The sequence below is a fragment of the Diceros bicornis genome, chromosome 9, assembly GCF_020826845.1.
Source record: "Diceros bicornis minor isolate mBicDic1 chromosome 9, mDicBic1.mat.cur, whole genome shotgun sequence".
NCBI lineage: Eukaryota > Metazoa > Chordata > Mammalia > Perissodactyla > Rhinocerotidae > Diceros > Diceros bicornis.
In genome coordinates, this window is record NC_080748.1 from 27,517,568 (window position 1) to 27,539,059 (window position 21,492).

The 21,492-nt window shown below is 39.6% G+C and overlaps 2 protein-coding genes across 4 annotated transcripts in view; both read left to right on the forward strand.

The window, feature by feature from the left end:
* Window positions 1–9,594, forward strand: part of KPNA3 (karyopherin subunit alpha 3) — an 85,247-nt gene extending 75,653 nt beyond the window's left edge. For both annotated transcript variants that reach the window (XM_058548125.1, XM_058548126.1), the window contains exons 11-17: window positions 501–632; window positions 1,582–1,710; window positions 3,940–4,044; window positions 4,142–4,213; window positions 4,370–4,532; window positions 6,402–6,496; window positions 7,043–9,594. In XM_058548125.1, coding sequence (XP_058404108.1) covers window positions 501–632; window positions 1,582–1,710; window positions 3,940–4,044; window positions 4,142–4,213; window positions 4,370–4,532; window positions 6,402–6,496; window positions 7,043–7,141 — 795 coding nt within the window. In that variant the 3' untranslated portion in view covers window positions 7,142–9,594. The remainder of the gene's footprint in view (window positions 1–500; window positions 633–1,581; window positions 1,711–3,939; window positions 4,045–4,141; window positions 4,214–4,369; window positions 4,533–6,401; window positions 6,497–7,042) is intronic.
* Window positions 9,595–15,735: 6,141 nt separating this feature from the next.
* Window positions 15,736–21,492, forward strand: part of EBPL (EBP like) — a 43,205-nt gene continuing 37,448 nt past the window's right edge. Inside the window, exon 1 of one of the 2 annotated variants that reach the window (XM_058548128.1) lies at window positions 15,736–16,182. In XM_058548128.1, the coding sequence (XP_058404111.1) occupies window positions 16,012–16,182 (171 nt within the window). In that variant the 5' untranslated portion in view covers window positions 15,736–16,011. The remainder of the gene's footprint in view (window positions 16,183–21,492) is intronic. The other variant, XM_058548127.1, reaches the window with a different exon arrangement.

Here is a 21,492-nt window from a genome sequence, read left to right on the forward strand (position 1 = left end):
AAATGCCAAGTCATTTCTTTTATCTGTTTACTTTAATAGTCTGAAAAATTAATTATATTGCTAAACAGTTTTGAAAACCACTAGCATAGATAGATGATCTTTTTGGTCTCTTCTAGACTTGAAGCAGTGTGGTATATTGGTGTCATTCTGTGTATAAAGTGTTTCCTTGTGATAATTAGGTCCTCAATTTGTGGGGGCAGGGAGAATTACTTTTCTGCCTGTTTTTAAATTCCTCTATCTGATATATAAATGTAGAAGCTGGGGTAGAGGTTGTCCCAGACTTCTGTGTCTCATTTTTGTGAAGAGTGATCTGAGGTAGGCATTGAGAGAGAGAGAGTTACCTAGTACTTAATAGATTTATCAGCTAAGCAGACATTTTTGCCACCAAGCTAAAACATAAAATTTAATTACTTTTTATGTCACCAACCATTGAGGTGTGTTATGTATTTTAAGCATTCAAACAAATACATAAACCTGTAATTCTTTTTTACTTCCTATAGATTCTTGTAGATACTGTTTGGGCTCTGTCCTACCTGACAGATGGAGGCAACGAGCAAATACAGATGGTTATTGATTCAGGGGTCGTGCCATTTCTTGTGCCCCTTCTGAGCCACCAGGAAGTGAAAGTTCAAGTAAGTATTTAAAAATTTTTCTTATTTATGTAAAATTGTGTTGCTATAACCAGTTAACTTGCACAGCCAGGCTTCAATTCTGTCTGTATGCACATATCTTTCATATTTCTCCTGCTATTTTACTGAACTTGATTTTATTGATTTCCAAATCTTTATCACACCCAGATTCTTTGCTGAGTTTCAGGCTCCCATAGCCAATTGTCCTTGAGCCCTTAAACATATCCTCTGAGAACTCCTTTGAGCATTCCATTATCATTTCAACCAGACAGAAATGAAATTTATCTTCTCTTCCCACAAACCTGCTCCTCTTTCTATACCCCTTTCAGTGGACAGCATAGTCCAGGCTAGAAACCTTGATTCTTCCTTTTACTACCCTTCTATTACAAAATCCTGTTAATCCTTATTATAAAGCTTTCAAATCTGTCTTCTTATGTATCTAGAGCCACTGATTTAGTTCCAGACTCATTTTCTTTCCTCCAGATAATTGCAATAGCCTCCTAACTGCATTTTCTCTTCTGTCTCTAATTTCTCCTCTAATTAGGGGTAGGTGGCTGATAGATCTGTTCATCCCTCTTCTGCCAAAGTGACTTTTTAGATGGAAATGTGTGCCCATTCCAGGCCTTTATTAAAATTTTTCTGTGGTGCCAGTTTAGTAATAGATAAAAACAGCTGCTCTTAAAAATGGACCTTTACATGTTTTATTTTAATTTACTTTTATTTTTTTAATCTTTTTTCCAACATTTTTTCCATATAGTTCCATTTTTCATAAGACTATTATTTAAAATTCAGAATTGCTTCTCAGCTCTGCGTAATGCTTTGTATAAGAATGCACTGAATGTTAATCATTCACCCCTTGCATTTTTACATTTTCTTAGGATTATGAAAAATATAGAATCAGTTTCATCATAAACAAATAAATTCATCAAAAACATTTTTATCCCCACCCCAGACAGCAGCACTCAGAGCGGTTGGCAACATAGTGACTGGTACCGACGAGCAGACCCAGGTTGTTCTCAACTGTGATGTCCTGTCACACTTCCCAAATCTCTTATCACACCCAAAAGAGAAGATAAATAAGGTAAGGCATGTAATATCCTCATTGTCGGATTTTTTTCTGTCTCACTCATTTTTAACTGCCCCCTGTTTCTGTTGCTAATTGATTGTGGTTTTCTTCAAAACCACTGCAGTTTAAGGTGAGAATTATTTCAGATCAGCTCTGCAGTTATTTTGTTTCAATTTTTAATTGCTTGCTATAAGTGCTGCCCTGATCATCACAGAATAAAAATTATTTTTATACTAACCCAATGTTTTTATTTAAATAGGTCGAGCAGTAGTAAATTAGTAGACACTAATTTACTCTCACCTCTCATTAGAGGTGAGGGTACATACAGAATTTCCCATTAGATGGCTGGTATCCTTTATAAACAAATAGATGATAATTTAATCCCTCTCTGAAATTAGATTGGACCTAAAAGTGCAGTGCTTAAATTAAAGGATCATAAAAATTGCTTTTTTAAGATTTCAAGCTTGAAATACAAACTTATTATTAATTGTTAAATATGTACTTAAGCGTTCTTGTGTCTGGCTTAGTTCACATTGCATAATGTGTTCAAGGTTCATCCATCTTGGAGCGTATATCAAAACTTCATTCCTTTTTATGGCTGAATAAATATTCCATTGTACATATATATACACCACATTTTGTCCATTCATCTGTTGATGGACACTTGAATTGTTTTTACCTTTTGGCTATTGTGAATAATGCTGCTGTGAACATTGGCATACAAGTGTCTATTGAGTCCCTGGTTTCAGTTCCTTTGGGTAAATATCTAGGAGTAGAATTGCTAGGTCATGTGGTAATTCTACGTTTAGCTTTTTGAGGAACTGCCAAACTGTTTTCCCTAGTGGCTGCCCCATTTTACAACCCCGCATGCAATGTATGAGGGTTCCACTTCCTTTTTTTTATTATTATTATTTTTATAGCCACCCTAGTAGATGTGAAGTGGTATCTCGTGGTTTTGGTTTGCATTTAGTTTAATGCAGTTTTATCTGCCTGAAATGCCACCATCCCCAAAACCAGCAGAATTGATCGTTTATTCTGTCATAGCTATAGTTGTATAGTTGCTTGACTGCAGTTTGACAGTTGGATTCTTATAGAAAAATATGTTGTCAAAAATCACGTTTTATAGATACATTTGTTCCAGTGAAGGGAAAAAAGCCAGTCTTTCAGACTCTGGGCCAGTTAGTTTTACGGTAGAACTTTCAATAATATAGGTGATTTTTACAGCTAAATGTGCTCCATAATTGGAAACAGAGCTAAGAAGTGAGGAAGCTGGACGGAAGGGGGTGGGGAGAAGTTCCGGCTTGTGATGTGATATGCTCTAAGTGAAGTTCTCATGAGGAAAGAAAGAGAGTTCATATAGGTCCCTACCCAGCTTCAGCAGGCAGTTAGTTGCTTCAGTAGTTTTTACCTTGAGCGTTTGTTACTTGCATCCTGGGACCATCATGGGACCTTGGAGGTAGAAGTTACCAACTCAGTTTCTTTTCCCTCAACATTTTAGTTTGAAAATTTTCAAACCTACAAGAAATTTGCAAGAATAGTATAGTGAACACCCATATACTCTAAACACCAATTCACCAATTGTTAACATCTTGCCACAACTGGATGGCAAAATAAATTTACAGTTAACTCTTAATTGTGGAGGAGGAAGAAGAGACACATTTGACACTAAAATTACAATAAACCTATTTCTTTGTAACTTAGAGATCCTTTAAGGTTACAATAAAATTTGTTATATAGATCCACCCTAGACTAGTTAGATGCTTAATTTCTAATATATCTTGCAAGTAAATGTTTTTGCAATAAAGCAATTGACCTTTCTTAGAAGGAGTTTTAACAAAATATTAGGAAATTCAGTCTTTTATTTATTTCTGTCATCTGTTTTTTAGAGGGAGCTCATGCACCAAAAATGTGAGCTCCATGAGTAAAGATTTTTTTGTTGTTTTGTTTACTGCCATATCACCATTGTCTAAAATAGTGCCTAGCTTATGGTAGGCTTACATATTATTGAATGGATAAAATACTAGGTTAACAGGGCCCAAATATTATGGAATAGAAGTTTCCTTATAACTTTTTTAAAATGGGAGGGAGATTCTGTATAACCTAATCACTTTTTAGATGCATTCCCCTTAATGCAACTCAGGTGATTTTGTTATTGTCTATATAAACTACATTAAAATAAAAATACAAATGCATTAAAGATATAATTTTTCAAATAAAGGTGTTCTGTATTTTGTTCAATTATAGGAAGCAGTGTGGTTCCTTTCCAACATAACAGCAGGCAACCAGCAACAAGTTCAAGCTGTAATAGATGCTGGATTAATTCCTATGATTATTCATCAGCTTGCTAAGGTCAGTCATATTACCAGTTCACCATGTCTGTTAGTGTATTAAAACTAAAACTTTTTGAATACAGAATTTATGTTATCATTTCTTTTTTAACTTGCAGGGGGACTTTGGAACACAAAAAGAAGCTGCTTGGGCAATTAGCAACTTAACGATAAGTGGCAGAAAAGATCAGGTGAGTTTGGAAAAACTAACTGTAATGATTGTTAATATTGGAAAGTATGCTACTCTCTTATGTTTAGGAATTGCTGGTTGTTTATAAGCCCTGTACTTTGTTCTTTTTGGGGAAAACAGATATAAATAAAAAGATTTCTTCTCTTTTGTTGTCTAGGTTGAGTACCTTGTACAGCAGAATGTAATACCACCGTTCTGTAATTTACTGTCAGTAAAAGATTCTCAAGTTGTTCAGGTGGTTCTAGATGGTCTGAAAAACATTCTGATAATGGCTGGTGATGAAGCAAGCACAATAGCTGAAATAATAGAAGAATGTGGAGGTAAGAGTGGGCTGATTGAAGAAAAATAGTTGAGCACTGGAACTCTGAAACATTAGTTCCTTTAGAGACAACTAATTAGAAGGAAAACTATTAGGAGACATTGCTCTTACATCATCAAAGAATGTTGCTGTTCTTTATTCATTATATTAGCATTCCAAGAAGATTTTCCAGAAAACATTAGTCTGTCCTTTGGAAAAACTGGTTTGTGCAGGTCACCCCATAACCTTCTAGAGGTTCACATTGCTTTTTGGAAAACACAGATACTCCTCTTAAAGTCACAGTGCGTGAGAGCAAATTAAAAGCTCTGAGAACCACAACAGTAGAGAATCTTACAAGCTTTGTTTAATCCAGCATTTCTCAAACTCCTTGGCAGAGAAACACTTTTTTTCGTGTTATACCTATTATCATGTGATTCTGTGGACCTTACTTTGTGTAATACTATCCCATATTGTTGGAAAAGTTGAATGATTTTGGAGTCATCTAGATACTTTATTTCAGTTTTATGATTGCCAGAACTGCATGCTGAAGTTTTACTACAAAAGTTACTTTGAAATTTTAATGAGAAAGAACTGTGATTTGAAATACTATATCATTATTTTCTCTAGTAATAACATATGAAGCATATATTTTAAAATTCTATTTTTAAAGGTACCTGTTCAATATGTACTAAATTGCCCAAACATTAATTTATCCTAATGTGTTTTATTTTAAACATTTTTTTGACTAATTTGTATGCTTATACTACCTAGTTTATTTTTTTAAGATAAACAAATGTGATGGCATCATAGACTATTCAGACTGGACGTATTTTCTTAATAAGAAGAAGAAATTATCCTAGAGATGTTAAGGAGGCTTGTCCATGGTCATAGAAGTAGTTAGTAATAGAAGCTTAATTAAAATCCAGACCTTCGTACTATTAATTCACTGCTCATTCTGGTTTTAAAATGTTTTACTTTTAAAGACAATTTGAAATTAGCATTGTAATCTGGGTCAGAACAACTTAACCCAGAAAGCTTAAGCTACAGAATTGTTAGTCTTCAGCTTTTTATCAGTATAGTTGCTTCTGTCTATGGGAGTAATACTTATAATTAGGATACATATTTGCTTAGTATTTTATAATTTTATAAAGCACTTTACATCCATTATCTTTGACACCTATCTTCCCATTTTTCTGGTTTGTATATTACTATATAAAGAAAAAAATGCAACTATTTCAAAATAACCTAACTAAAAAGACATTTCAAAGAAGAATATTCATTATTAAGGATTTAAATTTATAGACCTTTACATCTCATGCATCAAGTAAATATATTGGGAATATAAATAAAGGCATTCTACAGTTACTGTTCTGAAAAATTATTTCCCAAATTCACTGTGGCTATAGGACATAAGCACCCTATTCTAGTTTTATCTTCTATTTATATCAATCATTAAGTTTCTGAAAACTTATTTTTGTAGTTATATAGAAGTAATAACTTTTGGAAAACAAAGAGAAAGATAAAAATTACCATATGAGACTGTATGATTATACTAAAGCAGTTGAGGGAGATCTTGATTCTGGTTCTGTCACTAACTTGCCACGTAACCTGAGGTAAATCCCTTTACGTCTCTGTGCCACAGCTTCCTCACCTGTCAGATGGAGTGTTTAGGTGTTTTTTAAACTCAAGGGCTTCTAAAGAGGAAGAAATTAGTGGCATGCTCGTCCTCTGACCAGAGCAGCTCAGATTTTTTTCTATTTTCCAGATTAACCTGTTATCTTTGGGGGGCGATGGGAGGGTGTTGTGAGTTCTTTAGGATTTTCTATGATTAAAACAAGCACAGTTTTTATTAGTATCTGCTTAATTATTTTGATTATTTTATTTGTATCAGGTTTGGAAAAAATCGAAGTTTTACAACAACACGAAAATGAAGACATATATAAATTAGCATTTGAAATCATAGATCAGTATTTCTCTGGTGATGATGTAAGTATATATTAAAGTGTAGTGTGTCTGCAAGTACCTTGAACCCTATACATAATGTAAGTTTACTAAGAATTTTCGTTTTATCATTTATATGACTTAAATTTATACTATATTTCTATCAGATACTCTTGAGGTGGCATTTTTCCAGTTATTTTTAAAATTATAAATTTTAAAAAATTAATGATTGTTTTCCATCAGTTTTCTTAAATACTATGTCTGAAACTTCATTATAAACTAAAATTGTAAAAACAGTTCTTATTGGCATTTGTAATGTGTTAAATGGGAAGAAGTAGTAATTACAGAAATGATGTATGTTCAGGTAAGTAAAATAAACCTACAGATACAGTAACTTAAGAACGGGGCAATTTTTAAAAGTGTGTTCAATTTTACATCATTAAGTTTCTTAGTAATATTATTATTGATTTACTTAAATATTTTTCGGTGATTAAGGCATTCATACAAAATCCTCTCCTAAGAAGTAATTCTGCTTACATCATAATATATAGTATCTTAGAATAATAAGGATTTTTTCCTTGCTTTTTATAGATTGATGAAGATCCTAGCCTCATTCCTGAAGCAACACAAGGAGGTACTTACAATTTTGACCCAACAGCCAACCTTCAAACAAAAGAATTTAATTTTTAAGTTCAATTGAGTGCAGCATCTTTCCCACATTCAATATGAAGCACCACAGATGGCTACCAAATGACAAGAAAAACAATAACAACAACAAAAGGCTCCAAAACACACATGCCTCTTCATTTTGATGCTTCTAAAGCAAGCCATGTCTCAGTCACTTTGCAGTTGCCAAAAGTCACTATCACATGGACTGTAAATGCATATGCATGATTTCCTAAACTGTTTCAGAATTCTCCTTAACAATCTCAACTACCCTATTCTTCCCTGTTCCCTGGTGCCACACGCTGACAGCTGCAATCTCCGGTTTAGAATGTTCCATAGTGGTGGCATGTCAGCTGCCCACTTGATATTCCTTTGGAAAATGGTGCGCTGTGGATCAAGACACTTTGGTATGATGCATATACACGTGGGACGACTTTAAAGAGGTGCAGTCTGATCTGAGCCTCCATCATTGTCCTCCACAAACATATTTTCATATTCTTTATGTGGAAGAATAGATTTTAAAGTACAAGCCAAATGATCTTCATTGGTGGAACTGACACACAAAAAAAGTAACTTAAAAAAAGAAACTTGGTTATTGATTAAACAGATAAGTTTTAAAAAACTGTACTTCATCTACCAGTAATTGATGTGTTTATTATCTGCCTCAGAAGCCAGGGTTGGAGGAAGAACTTTAGCTATGGATGGTAATGCTTTCGCCATTATACCTAATTTTTGAGAACAGCAAGCCCTATTTGACCACTCACTTCAGCCTGTGTGTTCCTGCTGTTTTGAAGTAATCAAATGCTGTGCATGGTATTTTACCTGAGCTGCAACCTGTTACGGACTTGAACTTCTGTTTAAGTTGAAAGCAAGAGTCCCTGCAAAACAAACAAAAAACAGAAAAACAAAGGTCTACAGTACCCATTGGTGATGTTAAAAAAGAAAATCTTGCTTTCAGCTTTCAGGAGTTAATATTTTTCGTTTTAAATTGATAATTGGATATGGTTGATTTATATTGGGTTTAAACTGTGGAGCTTTCATGTTTACTGTAATTTAGTCTTAAAATATTTTTTACTTAGTAACAGTGCTTTTGATAATGTGGTTGGCAACAAACCAGCAACTATTTAGAAGTGTCATAAAACTTCATTCTTTTGAGTATTGGGAAAGTTAATTCAGATCCTACTCTAAAAGCATATTCACATATAAAAGATTCAGACAAGGATCTGTGTAGAGGAATAATTTGCAGTTATTTAACATAAACCTGATTTGCAGTGATCTTTAAATAATTCTGCAAAATCTGGTATTGCTATGTAAAGTCATTGCTTTTCGTAAATTGTCTGACCCAGTTCTTAATGAAAGAATATGGATTTGAAAATTTTTAAACTGAATAATTTGTGCTGTCATGGAAATGGTTTTGTTGCTATTGTTTACTGGGTATAATCTCCCAATGCATTGATGTGAAGGGATAGAAAATCAAAACTAATTTAGTTATCTGATGGGGGGGTGTATTTACTGTGATGAAGATGAGACAGATGCCATCAGAGCTTTGTGAATCAGCTGGGGTGTTTTCACTGATAAACAACACATAGCAGGTGTGCATTCATTACAAATATATGTATCTGCCAAGGTGGAGCCACTTTAAAGAGTGAGTTTTGTCTTGTATCTAAAGTGGATACAAGCGTATGTTTAAAATGCAAGATTTTTACTTGCTAGAGAATCTGTTTTAATATAGTGGTTTGGCCTCTGATTATTTATAGGTTTTATAAATTTTAGAATCAATTTCTCTTTAAGGTGGCTCAGATTTTTCAACTCTTGTGCACATAAAATTGAGTTGAAGTTCATTGTGCCTTTTTTTCTTTATCCAAATTTTGAGTTAAAGCTTCATATGGTAACTGCATCCTATTCAGACTCTGTAGTCTAAATTTTTGAAACTGTGTGGTGTTCACTAAAAGTAGGAATAACAAAGTCAAAGCTAATGAAGGTCACAAACTTCGGTGAAACCCTTCAAGTCCAAATCTTCTTGACATTGTGAACTGTACCCCTTCCAGTTTAGTTTCTTCTGGACTCTCCATACTTACCGACAGTTACCTTTTAAATTTTGCACACATTGAGATTAAATTGGGCCTCTACTGTGCCGATTCCTATTTCCTCTTGTGTTTTAAGTGCAAACTAACATAAGTGAACATTAGCATCAAGTAGTGCAGACGTATGTATGCATTTGCTTGATTCAATTTGTTGTGACCTTATCAGTTTGGAATTGGAATTGCACCATTTCGTAGATAAAGGAAACTAAGTATATTGCTGCACTTTTAAGTTTTCAAAACAGTGTTGAAGAATTGCATTGTTTTTATTTTTTTTAAACTCAGTTAAAAACAACTAAAACGTTCTTTCAAAAGAGGCATCTAAATGTGTTCCTAATTTTGTATATGGGCTTAGGTTTTGTAACCAATAAAAAAAGCTGCTATCAAATATGATAAGACACTGAAGAACTTATTTCTAAAAGTATCTTAATTTCCTATTTTTGTTTTCTATATGGTTAAATTTAAATTTGAAATTATTTTTCAAACATCAGTCACAATAGAGAATCATGAATTACTCTTTCATTGTATTGTAATATATCCATTCCAGTATAACAAAGCAGGATGGCCAATAACAATGGAAGATTTAAGAGTATTTTGTGACAAATAAGAAGAACCAAAATCTATATTAATTTCCTAAGCTGCCATAACAAAGTACCACAGACCAAGTGGCTTAAAACAATAGAAACTAGTCGCACAGTTCTGAAGACTAGAAGTCTGACATCAAGGTGACGGCTCCCTCTGTGGGCTCGAGGGGAGGACCCTTCCTTGTCTCTTCCTGGCCTCCGTTGGTTGCCCGCAGTCCTTGGCCGCCTCCTCGGCCTGGAGCTGCATCACTCAGTGTCTGCCTTTGTCATGACGTGGTGTTCTCTCTGCGTGTCTCAGGTTTAACTACCGTAACTTAGGGAAAGACCATTTGAGAAGATAGTGTAATTATGACTTTCATGAAACAAAAATTCAAACTTTATTTAAGGTCTGTCTAACCCATGAAAACAAGAACTACGGAAGATAGTAATTGAAGTAAACCTGAAAGTTTTAACTTGTTAGGTAGAAGTTGTGGCGCTACATGAAATCTGGGATTAATTAAAAGAACAAAAGAGAAACCGAACTTTTGAGTTTACAAAAATTTTCACTTTTGTATACCACCACTTCAGATTATTTTTGAAAGAAGTTAGTGTGTAACTAAATAAATGTGATAGTACTGCCATAATTTCCTTCAGAAGGGTTGTCCTTTTCAGGGGATTAATTATTTAATTATTTCAAGTAAAAATTCATGAGTGTTACAGTTGTCTTACAGTGATGGTTATGAGTTTTTTTAACCCTAGTTGAACTGGGGAATTTTAATTAAATCTATTTGGAGAAAGGGAGTATAATTTCTGTACATTAAGCCATAAGTCTTAAGGCATATAACCCAAGGAGTGCTCTGTGTAACCCACCATTCATTTGTCTGAGGTTTAAAAGGAACTCTTTCCATATATGTTGTATTCTATTTGATAGCTGAAAAACAGTGGTAGAATGATTCTCAAAAAGTACTATATATAGATGGAGCTCTATCTTATATACATATATGTACACACATACATATAGATGGGGCTCAGTACTATATCAAGAGAAAGTGTTTAGGAAGAGGGATGTGAGATGCAACCTATTCACATCCTTAGCTTCTTTATTGGTCCATGAAATTCCTCAACTAACTTTGGGCTGAATCAGGGTTCCTCAAACCCTGCAATATTGACATTTTAGGTTGGGTAATTCTTTGTTGTGGGGGGCTGTCCTGTGCATTGTAGGATGTTTAGTGGCATCCTTAGGCTCTGCCCACTAGATGTGGGTAGCACCTCTCCACTTCCCAGTCATGACAACCAAAAATGTCTCCAGACATTGCCAGATGTCCCCTGGGGGCCAAAATTGCCCCAGGTGTGAACCATTGGTCTAAATCAATTCCTGTAGAAAACTTCTCCACTCAAATGAGACAGCCTAAAGCATGCTTTTTTGTTGTATGAACAGTCCCAGGCTTTTCTGAGGTTCATAAGATAAAAAAGAGAAAGGAGACAAAAATGGGCCTCTTCTTCATTCTCAGTTTTAGGAAAATCAGAGCTAGACCTAACTGCATTTCCCAAATCACCCACCTGTGGGAACTCCTGATAGTACTGAGCTCCACCTATTGCAAAAGACAGGATGGAAATGGGAATATGGAGTAACTAGTTACCCTCTTAAATTTATTCTGAGGCTAAAAAACAAGGTGTCTGAAACAATCAAATGTTTTGATTGCCCACAGTCTTCTCAACACTGCCCTGTAGCAGTGTTTTTCAAACATCTTTAGTCGAAGATCTTTAAGTTCTCTGGGAAAGCTAGGGTTGGACCAGAAAATCAAAGCATAGTTTGAAAAACACTTCTGTGAAGCATTGTGAGAGATTGGCCCCATCAGGAAACTTACATGTTTATTAAAAATTATTAAAAGCAGAGGAACTATGGCTGAGCTGTGCTATAAAGAATGTATTCCCTGTACAACATCCCTGTTCCCTACCCTAACAAATTGCAATCCACCTTTTTGAGTAATTCTCTTTTTTCAAACTGTGGTACCCAAAGATAAATGGGGCCTTGTGCCAAGTACTGTGTGAAGCCACAAGATAAACAAGGTACATCATCACAGGACAGCAGTTTTACTTGATGGGACGTAAAACAGTTTTATGGTAATACAAGGCTAAGTGTTACAGAGTAAAGGACACATTTTGCCTAAGGTTTCAAAATTAAAATCAGACTTTTGAGTCGGGCCATTTTATGGAAACATTCCGGCAGGAGTAGGAGTCAGAAGAGTTTGAGAAGCAAATGATGAGGCACTCACTCCAAGTGAGCCTGTTCTACTTTGTTGAATAGCTTTAGTTGTTACCAGGTCTTTTCTTAATATTGAACAAAAGTCACTGCTCTTAAAGGACCATCATTATAAATTACTATTCTTAATTCAGAGTAGACTTTTTGTTATTCCCAGATAACAGAAGAGACAGATCCATTTTTATCAGCATCCTTCCTCAAACTGAACACTCCATGCATTTCAGCCATCCTGACTATAAAGTCGTTCCTGGACCTGGCTCCTGTCGGCTTCATGCATTTCAAGGACCCCAAGAATAGAGTGTGGTGTGACTAGTTTCTGGGTATGATGGAATGGGCACATTCAGTTATCAGGACACTTAATTCTACTAATGTGGAGGAGAGTGTTTCAGTTATTTTACCAGCTTCATCATAATTAGATTTCTGATCAAGTCACAGCCTCAGCTCCCTTTGTCGTCAGCTCTCTTTGACCCAGTAGTTGGGCATTGACACTTTCAAACCTAAATATAAGAATTTATAAATGTCATATTATTGATTTCAGCACAGTTTTCCTCATAATAAGATCAGATTCTATTATCTATATGTATCCTTTTCATGTCTTCAGTCTTTTATAAATAAGAATTTTGCCCTTCAGAAACAGTCAAATGTACTTCTTGAGCGCCCTGTCCCATGCCAGGTACTGTGCTAGGGCACAGGATACTTATGCACACGCACGCGCGCACACACACAGATACACACCCCCAGAAGAATAAAAGTAAAAGAAAAGTTATGACAAATGTTAGGAAAAAAAGGTATACAATGATAATTCATGGAGGAAATTGGCCTAGTTAGGAAGGTGATAATCGGGCTGGCAGTGAGCCCTTACTAAGTGCCAGCCACTGATCTGGGCACTTGAGAAGTACCAACTCAGTCCTCTCAACAACTCTGAAGAAGGGTCTGTTATCAGGCAGAGAAGCTAAGTTTTCCAAAATTAGACAGCTGATGGTGGTGAAGACAAAGCAGGCGTTAGCTGGGCAGATTCACTGGAAACGCTTTCTGGCGGAGGAAACAGTGCGTACAAAGGCCATATAGGAAGCACCAAGGGCAGTTCAAGGGAGTGAAAGAAAGCAAGTATAACCAGAGCAAAGATGATAATGGGGAGAAGGATTACTAGGGGCAGGGGAGGGGCTGAAGTTAAGACAGGTAGGGGCCAGACCCACAGCCTGGTAAGTCCTGTAAAGGATTTTAGTATTCTATGAGCACTGGTAAATCACTGTCCTTCAGCAAGAGGGATGATAGAAGAATTGAGTCTAAAAACAATCACTGGCTGGTAAGGTAGGGACAGGAAATGTACTTTGGGTTTAGTGATGTGTAGAGGTCACATTAGTGAGAGTGAAGCACTGAGGCAAGAGGTGGTGAACAGGGTGGTCCATGAAGTGGATGGGATCAAAAGATACTTGGCAGCTAAAATACACAGGAGTTGGTGATGCCTTAGATCTGGAGTTTCGGGAGAGGGAAGTATCGAGGATGATTTCTAGGTTTCTAGATTGTAGTAACTGATGATGGAAGTAACGTGATAGGGGACACTGGAAGAGACTCAGACATAGGGAGTAGAAGGTGATGAGTTCAGTTTGGGTTGTGTTGAGTTGAGAAATCCAAATGGCTGTCAAGTAGGGTAGTTGGAAATACTGGTCTGGAGCCCAGAGGAGAGGGCTGGGCTAGAGACGAATCCTCTGCCTATTTTAGTGGTTATTAAAGCAGGGGGTTATTAAAGCAGGATGAGACTGCCTTGGTCCAGTATTTGGAATAAGACAGGGCTTAGGACTGAGTGTTGTGGAGTTCCAACATTCAATGGACATGCAGTAGAGAATGAACTTGCAAAGGAGTAGAAGGTATGGCTAGGGAGGTAGGACGAAAACTCGGTGTGTTGTCTCGGAAAACCAAAGGAAAAGAGATTTCAGTGCCCAGTGATGGTGTTGAGAGGTCAAGTGAGGTAAGGACAGGAAACGTCCTTCAGGTTAGTGATGTGAAGGTCACCAGTCACCTCAGTGAGAGCTGTATCACTGCAGTAATGAAGGCGGAAATAGAATAGGAAGGACTGAGGAGCAGGGGCAGAATATGAAGACAGTGAATCTAATCAGTTTTATAGGTTTTCATGTTGCTTTGAAGGGGAGGAGGGGAGGGAGGGTATGTGGGGAAATTGGTGGGAGAAATCCAATTGAGAAAGACGTTCAATATACAAGAGAAGAGTGATCATCAATTTTCTAAGTTACAGGAGAGAATCCAAAGCATAGCTGGCAGGATTGGCCATACTCCTTCAGTCAGCACTTATTTAATTGAGCAACTAGTATATGCCAAACTCTGTAACAGGTGCCAGGGACACAGCAGCAAACAAGCCAGACACAACACCCGGCCTTGTGGAGCTTATATTCTAGTCTGGCAAGAGACTAGTGATAACTGTGTAAATAAATAAGATCATTTCATCTGTTGTTACTGCTATATAAAAAATGATATAGGGAGTAACTAGGGGAGAAGGTTTTTCAGAAGTCATTTTTTTAATTGTGGTAAAATACACACAACATAAAATTTACCATTTTTAAGTGTATAGTTCAGTAGTGTTAAGTATATTCACATTGTTGTGCAACCATACTCCAGGACTTTTTAATCTTACAAAATTGAAATTCTGTAGCCATTAAACAACTCCCCTTTTCTTCCTCCTCCCAGCCCCTGGCAACCACCATTTTATTTTCTGTCTCTAGGAATATGACTACTTTAGATATCTTGTCTAAGTGGAATCATGCAGTATTTGTCTTTTTGTGACTAGCTTATTTCACTTAGCATAATGTCTTCAGGGTTCATCCATGTTGTAGTATATGACAGGATCTCCTTCCTTTTTATGGCTGAATAATATTCCATTGCATGTATAGACCACATTTAAAACAATGAATAATTTTTTAGCATAAGTACCCTAGTGATACTTTAGTATAAGTATATATTTAAATAATTCGTGTTTGATCTGAAATTCACATTTATCTGGACATCCTGTATTTTATCTGGCTACCAAATTGAAAACACAGGCTTGGTCAATAAGGGTTACAATCTTTTTTAACTCTGATTCCTTTCTCTAGTGCTAGGTCTCTAAGTAACAGAGGCCTAAGGAAGGGAGAGGAGGAGAAGGTTAAAAGCAAATAAACAAAAAGATGCTAGCAAGGTTAACGTGGTCGGGATAGAGTGGCACTTCATTAAAGGAGAGCAGGGTGCCTATTAAGACGTCAGGGTTCAGGGTCAAGAAGCAAAGGCCTTAGGGACACCCGGTCATGGGTTCTGGCCTGACCCCAGTCACTGAGAGTCCTTGGGCAAGTTACTAGATCTGTCTGAGCCTGTTTTCACATTTGTAAAATAGAAAAACACATAGCAACCTGCTAGGGTTGTTGTGAAGTTGGATAAGATAACGTAGGTGAAAGCATCTAGTGCCCAGCCAATATGACTTCTTATTGCTCCTCTCCCCCATACTTTTGCCGCTTTTCTGGATTTTTAAGAAATAGGGTCAGAGTAAGCCACAGGGCTTTAAAAAACCTGCTAGTGGCTGAAAACACCCTTGGCCCTCACCTCTCCTGCAAGACTAGAAAGGGACTGATTAGAACCTTTTGTCCCTAAAATTCTCCCCAGGCTATTGGCAAAATTTCTACCATTTGGGCTTCACTTGGTGGCTTAAGGTTTAGAACCTTGTTAAAAATCAAGCCTCATCAGAAGGTGTGGCCCTATTACCAGCCCTTTGGGCGTGGTCTGGGAACAGGTCTGCTCCAGGAAGTTAAGCGAGTTGGTGAGCACAATCCCGACTGCTCAGAAAACCGCCGGGCTCGGGGGCTGGCGAGGAGGCGAGGAGGCGAGGCGCGAGGGGAGGCCGCTCTCCGGCCCCGCCCCTCCCCGGCGCCCCGCGCCGCCCCGCCTCCCCCCCGCGGGCTCTCCCCTCCGGCTCGCGGGGCCGGCCGGCGCGCGGGAGCAGGCGGCATGGGCGCGGGGCGGGAGCTGGGGCCGGCGGCGGGCGGCGCGCTGCTGCTCTGCGCCGCGCTGCTGGGCGCGGGCTGCGCGCTGGGCCTGCGCCTGGGCCGCGGCCGGGGGCCGGCGGACCGCGGGGCGCTCGCCTGGCTCTGCTACGACGCCCTGGTGCACTTCGCGCTGGTAAGTGCCGTCGCCTCGGGCCCCAGGACGCGGGCGGACGCCGCCTCCCGCGGGGTCCTTCCCGCTCCCTCCCCAGGGAGTGTCCTGGAGAGGACGGGGACGAGTTGGCCGCCCCATCCCCTATGGCGGGAGCCCGGGAGGTACCTGGAGCCCGTGGCGCTGGCGGCCTGTGGCCAGACGCTGCGCCTCTCAGAGGGCCCGAGTCTGTAGAAAGAGAGCGCTGCTTTCCTAGTGGTGCCAATTCCCCTACCAAATAAAAATAAAACAAAACCCCTGAAAATTGTTATTTCTGTGCCTTGTTATGTTAGTTTGATTGTAAGCTACTCAAAGGCCTTGGCTTACTTGACTTTGTAACCTGCACGTAAATGTTGAACCGAAAATAATTGAGTGCCCCCGAGGGAGCAGGGAGAGGTGATGCGGGCCGGGCGGAGGGGCGGAGGCCGGAGTCGGAGGGCCTGCACCGAAACAAAGGGACCCGCGTGCCTTAACAGTAATCACCATTTATTGAGTGACTGCTGTGTGCCAGGCACAGTATGTGTTTAAAACGTCTGGTCGTTACGACGTCGTATAAGCTAGCTGTTGTGCCTATTTGACAGAGGAGAAGAGAGGCCCTGCAAAGTTAGGAGACTTGACTGTACCGCACAACTGGCATGATGGAGTTAGTTTATTCTGGCTTCTTTATACCACGCCAAGCTTTATCAAACGTGTCCCTAAAAATTCAAGCCACTTTATAAATAGCCAGGAGGGTTGTATTTAAAGGAATTCTATTGATTTGCCGCCCCCCCAACCTCTCCCCCATACACACTTTTTCTAAAAGTTTTTTTAAAACTATGACAAAATATCTCTTTTGTAACTTTGACCTTGCTTAAATCTAGGCCAACCTGTGACTAATGTGAAGCCAAAGTCTATAGTATTGAGACAGAAGTAGAAAGCAAAGTTTTCAATAATCATCTAGGTCTGTAAGTGTTTATCACTTGGATATGTGCACACACACAGATGTTGCTGGAATGAGGAAATTCCCTCTTTCCTAATCACACGTGGAGATAAGAGACAGTGAGTATTTCTTCCAACTCCTGTATTTATAGAATTGATCTTTAAGTTATCAGTGAACAAGGTCGCCCAAAAAACAGGGGCAGCAAAACAGGCTGCAAGGCCTGCTTAAAGAAAAATGTATTATAATTTTAGACATTAAAAAAGGTATAAAAATACTAAAACGTGTAACCGTATGTCCACCACCTAGTTTAAAATTAAGTATACTTTTCAAGCATGGGCTGTTACAGGTAGTACCACACACATCTCCATTTATGGCACCTGGAGGGGTAGCCCAATGTGTGGCATCATTGCTCTGCTCCCCACCCCCCCCCCACCCTCCCCCCCACCCCCCGTTCTGAAAGAAATGTCCTCCACACAACCCCATCCTGTGCCGTTTACCTGGCCCAGCTGCGAAATGTTGCACTGTATGAATGCACCATACGTTAGTTCTTCAACTGTAAAATATACATTTTTCCATGCATTTGAACACAATGCTGTAACCACTGTGGACCATTTTATTGATATTTTATCTGAAATTGGGATGTATCTTACAAGTGATGATGAAATATGTATATTTAACCAGCCCATATTAATGGGCCTGTTTTTATTTTGCTACTTATACACAATGCTTCAGCCAGCATCTTTGCACACATTTAGAGATCGATGAGGAGAGCACTTGAATTAAGCGGTTGAGGCCTGCAAGAAAAATGCATACCCGTATTATCTTTGGTTGGGAGTTTATTGCAAGAGTATCCAGAAACGTGGCATGAGCTAAGACTGGAATGGTAAAGCCTCATAGAGAACTGAAACCACAGCTCACTTGTTCACACTGGAACCTGAGGTGCCACTCATTACCCCTTTAAACTTTACTTCTCAAATGGGAGGAGATGTTTGGATTTGTGGGCTGCCATCAAATGCAGAGCTCTCCTGTTGGACAGCGTTTCAGGCCAAGCATCCCCAGCGGTGGTTCAGCATCCTGATGTTCAACCAGAATGTGGTTACTGGGCTGCAGCACTGGGCTTCAGTTCAGTTGGTCATGGCTGGGTTGAAGGGCAGGCTGATTTCCCAGCAGTGCATTGGGTAGGAGCCATGGCAACATCCATCAAGAAATCAGTGGTTTGACTCACCATTCCTCAGAGGTTGCTATGGGCGTTCAGTGCACTGGTGCTTCATGGGTGTTCCCCTGTCTGCGATCTAAGTATAGCATTCTGCACGGCCAGAGCATGGAGGCAGAATGTGTTTGCCGATGTTTGGAAACCGTCTTGAAGTCCATATTGACTAGAGCACAGAGTGACCTAGGGAAGAAGTGGGGGGACAGGCTGGAAAGGGAGTTTGAATGAAAAGACTTTGAGTTTGCTTCTGTAGTAGGAAGCCATTGAAGGATTTCAGGCAAGGAAGTAGCATGGCCAAAGCAGGTCTTTCGAAAGATAATTTGGCGGTGGTGCGTCAAGTCAGAAACTGTGAAGGGTCTGAGATTTTACCCTCCTTACAAGTTAACAAGTTAGCCTGGTTGATTCCCCAAGCCCCACAGGGCAATGCAGTGAGGGCCAGAGGGTACCTGCACATGCAGTGGGGGCATTATAGGAGAGGAACCCCAAATTAGGCTCCCATCTTATATGATGACCTTATCTTTACTCAGGAATGTAAACAAATCTCGGGGGGGGGGGGGCGAGGAGGCAAGGTCTTTATCTTTACTCCCCTGGAACATCTCAGGAGGGAGAGACCTCTAAGCTTTACTCCCCTGAATGTCTCTGTATATAAATATTCTTAAGTTGGTGTAAATGCCTGTACTGGGAGACCCCAGACAGTGCAGGAATATGAGATATTCATGGAGCATTCTCTCCCAGCATGGTGCAAGGTGGATTGGAAAGGATCGTTAAGGGGCAAGATGATCAGCTAAAAGCAGTTGCAGTATTTTAGGAGTGAGCTGAAAAAGAGCTGAGTTAAGTGATGCTGGAGGTTAAAATGGGAGGAAAGCTAAGTACGAGAGACTTTCCAGGGAAGAATTTTGTAGGTCAGAGTGACCGCTTGACTGGGGGTGGAGATGGTCTTGGGGTTTAGAAACTGGCTGACGTGGGTGATGGTGATAATGTTGACAAAAACAGGAAAGTGAGATTTTAGAGCTGTGAATCTGGGGTTCTGGTGTGTAGTTGAGAGGAAATGGCGAGAAGGCAATTGAAATGTAAGGCAAGTTGCAGAGACGGTCAGGGCAGAATAAAGACAGTTGGAAGTTCTTTACCACGTTGGAGGAGACGGGGAGCCCTAGGGATGAGTGATTTTTCTGAGCAAGAGAGAATGGAAAGGTGAAAACGCTGAGGAATGAGAGCAGAATCTTTTAAAATGTGTATATTGAACAGTCAGGAAGAGGAGAAAGTGGGCAAGACCAAGAACCAGGATAGTGCTGGGTCCTGGGACCCAAGGGAGGGAATTTCAAGATCCCGGTTAATTACGGCAGGACCATTAAAAAAAAAAAAGAGGTGAGGGCTGAGCTGGAGCCTCTGGGTCCAGCAATCAGGAAGTCCTCGGTAGAGAGGTATTGTCTGAACAGAGGCACCAGATGCTGAAGGCAAGGGCTTAGCAGGTGGGGTAGGGAAGACCTGGAGGCAGCGTATGCAAGACCTTCAGGAGAGTTGGTGGTAGGAGGAAGGAGAGTGGAGGGAGGGAGCTCCAGAGACATCACAGGGGCAGGCAAGGGACTTTGGGTTCTGTTGAAGATGGGAAGGTCTAAGTGCATCTGTGAGAAACAGCGTGATCCAGGGAAGAGAGAAGGTACAGAGAAGTGTGCTGGGCAGCACAGGCTGTCTGGTGCTGTGCCCGACCGCGTGAATTAACCTCCGGCAGAGCTGAATCTACCACTTGTCCTCTGATCAAAACACTCTGACTCGTCACTCCCAATTTTGTCACTGTGGAGCTCGGCTCAGGCTTGTCCTTCAGCGTGAAGGACAGTTGTGGAAAACCTGGGCTTCAGTTGTCTCTCTGTTCATTCTGCACTAACACCCAGGGGTTGTCTTTTTTTAAGAAATCCTGAGGCCCAGTGGCTACTTAAGTCCTTATTAATTTGTGTATTTGGGGCATTACCTTTTTCTGTTTAATGTCACCATGTGTTCCCCCCCTTCCACTACAATACTTCAGCCTCCAATCTTGGAACTTACTAAAAATTTCTTCCTCTTCCTACTTGCTTTATCATTAGGTCTGAAGTTGCCTCTTAATTCACAGTCTATTGCTGTCTCCTGTTTCCCCTTTCCTTTTTTGGCATTGCTGTCTTCGTCTGTTTTGCTCTGAGATAGATATCCTCTCTGGTAAATGAATTTATAGTCCTCATGCTCTTTGGCAGACCTGGTGAATCGCAGTTGGTCTAGCTGTATGTTAATGGTAAAGCTGTGTGATGGTTAATTTTGTGTGTCAACTTGACTGGGCCAGGGGATGCCCAGATGTCTGGTCAAACACTATTCTGAGTGTTTCTGTGAGGGTGTTTTTGGGAGATTAACATTTAAATTGGTAGACTGAGTAAAGCAGATTGCTCTCCCTGATGTGGGTGGGCCTCATCCTATCAGTGGAAGGCCTGAATAGAACAAAAAGGCTGACCATCCCTTAGTCAATGAGAATTCCTCCTGCCTGACTACCTTCAAATTAGGACATTGGCTTTTTCCTGCCTTCAGACCTGAACTGAAGCAATGGCTTTTCCTGGGTCTTAGCCTGCTGGCCTTTAGACTAAAACTATACCATTGGTTCTTGTGGTTCTCAGGCCTCTGGACTGGGGCTGGAACTACACCATTGGGTCTCCTGGGTCTCTAGCTTACCGACTCACCCTGCAGATCATGGGACTTGTCAGCCTCCATAATCACATAAGCCAATTCCTTATGATAAATCTCTTGATAGATGGGTAGATATTAATAGATATACATGTATCTATATAAATACATATATGTAGGTACAGATATATAAATATATCTGTTTCTCTGGAGAACTCTAATACAAGCTTAGAAATGGTGCCAAATTGGAAGTCCAAGGAATAGCACCCATAATGACCCACTGTGCATTTTTTAGGGTATTACTGGACAGCCCTTGTACTTCTGCAGACCAAAATTCAGTCTGTTTTCTAACGTCATGAATAAGACATGTCACCTAGCAGTAGGGACAGCTGTCTATGTAGCCACATCTCAGAATGACATGCTTTTCTGTTGTTCCTCATTTCCACAAATATTTGAGTGCCTACCTGGGTGCCAGATGTTATGCTAGACACAGACAAAATGGATGGCCCTTGTCCTCCCAGAGCTT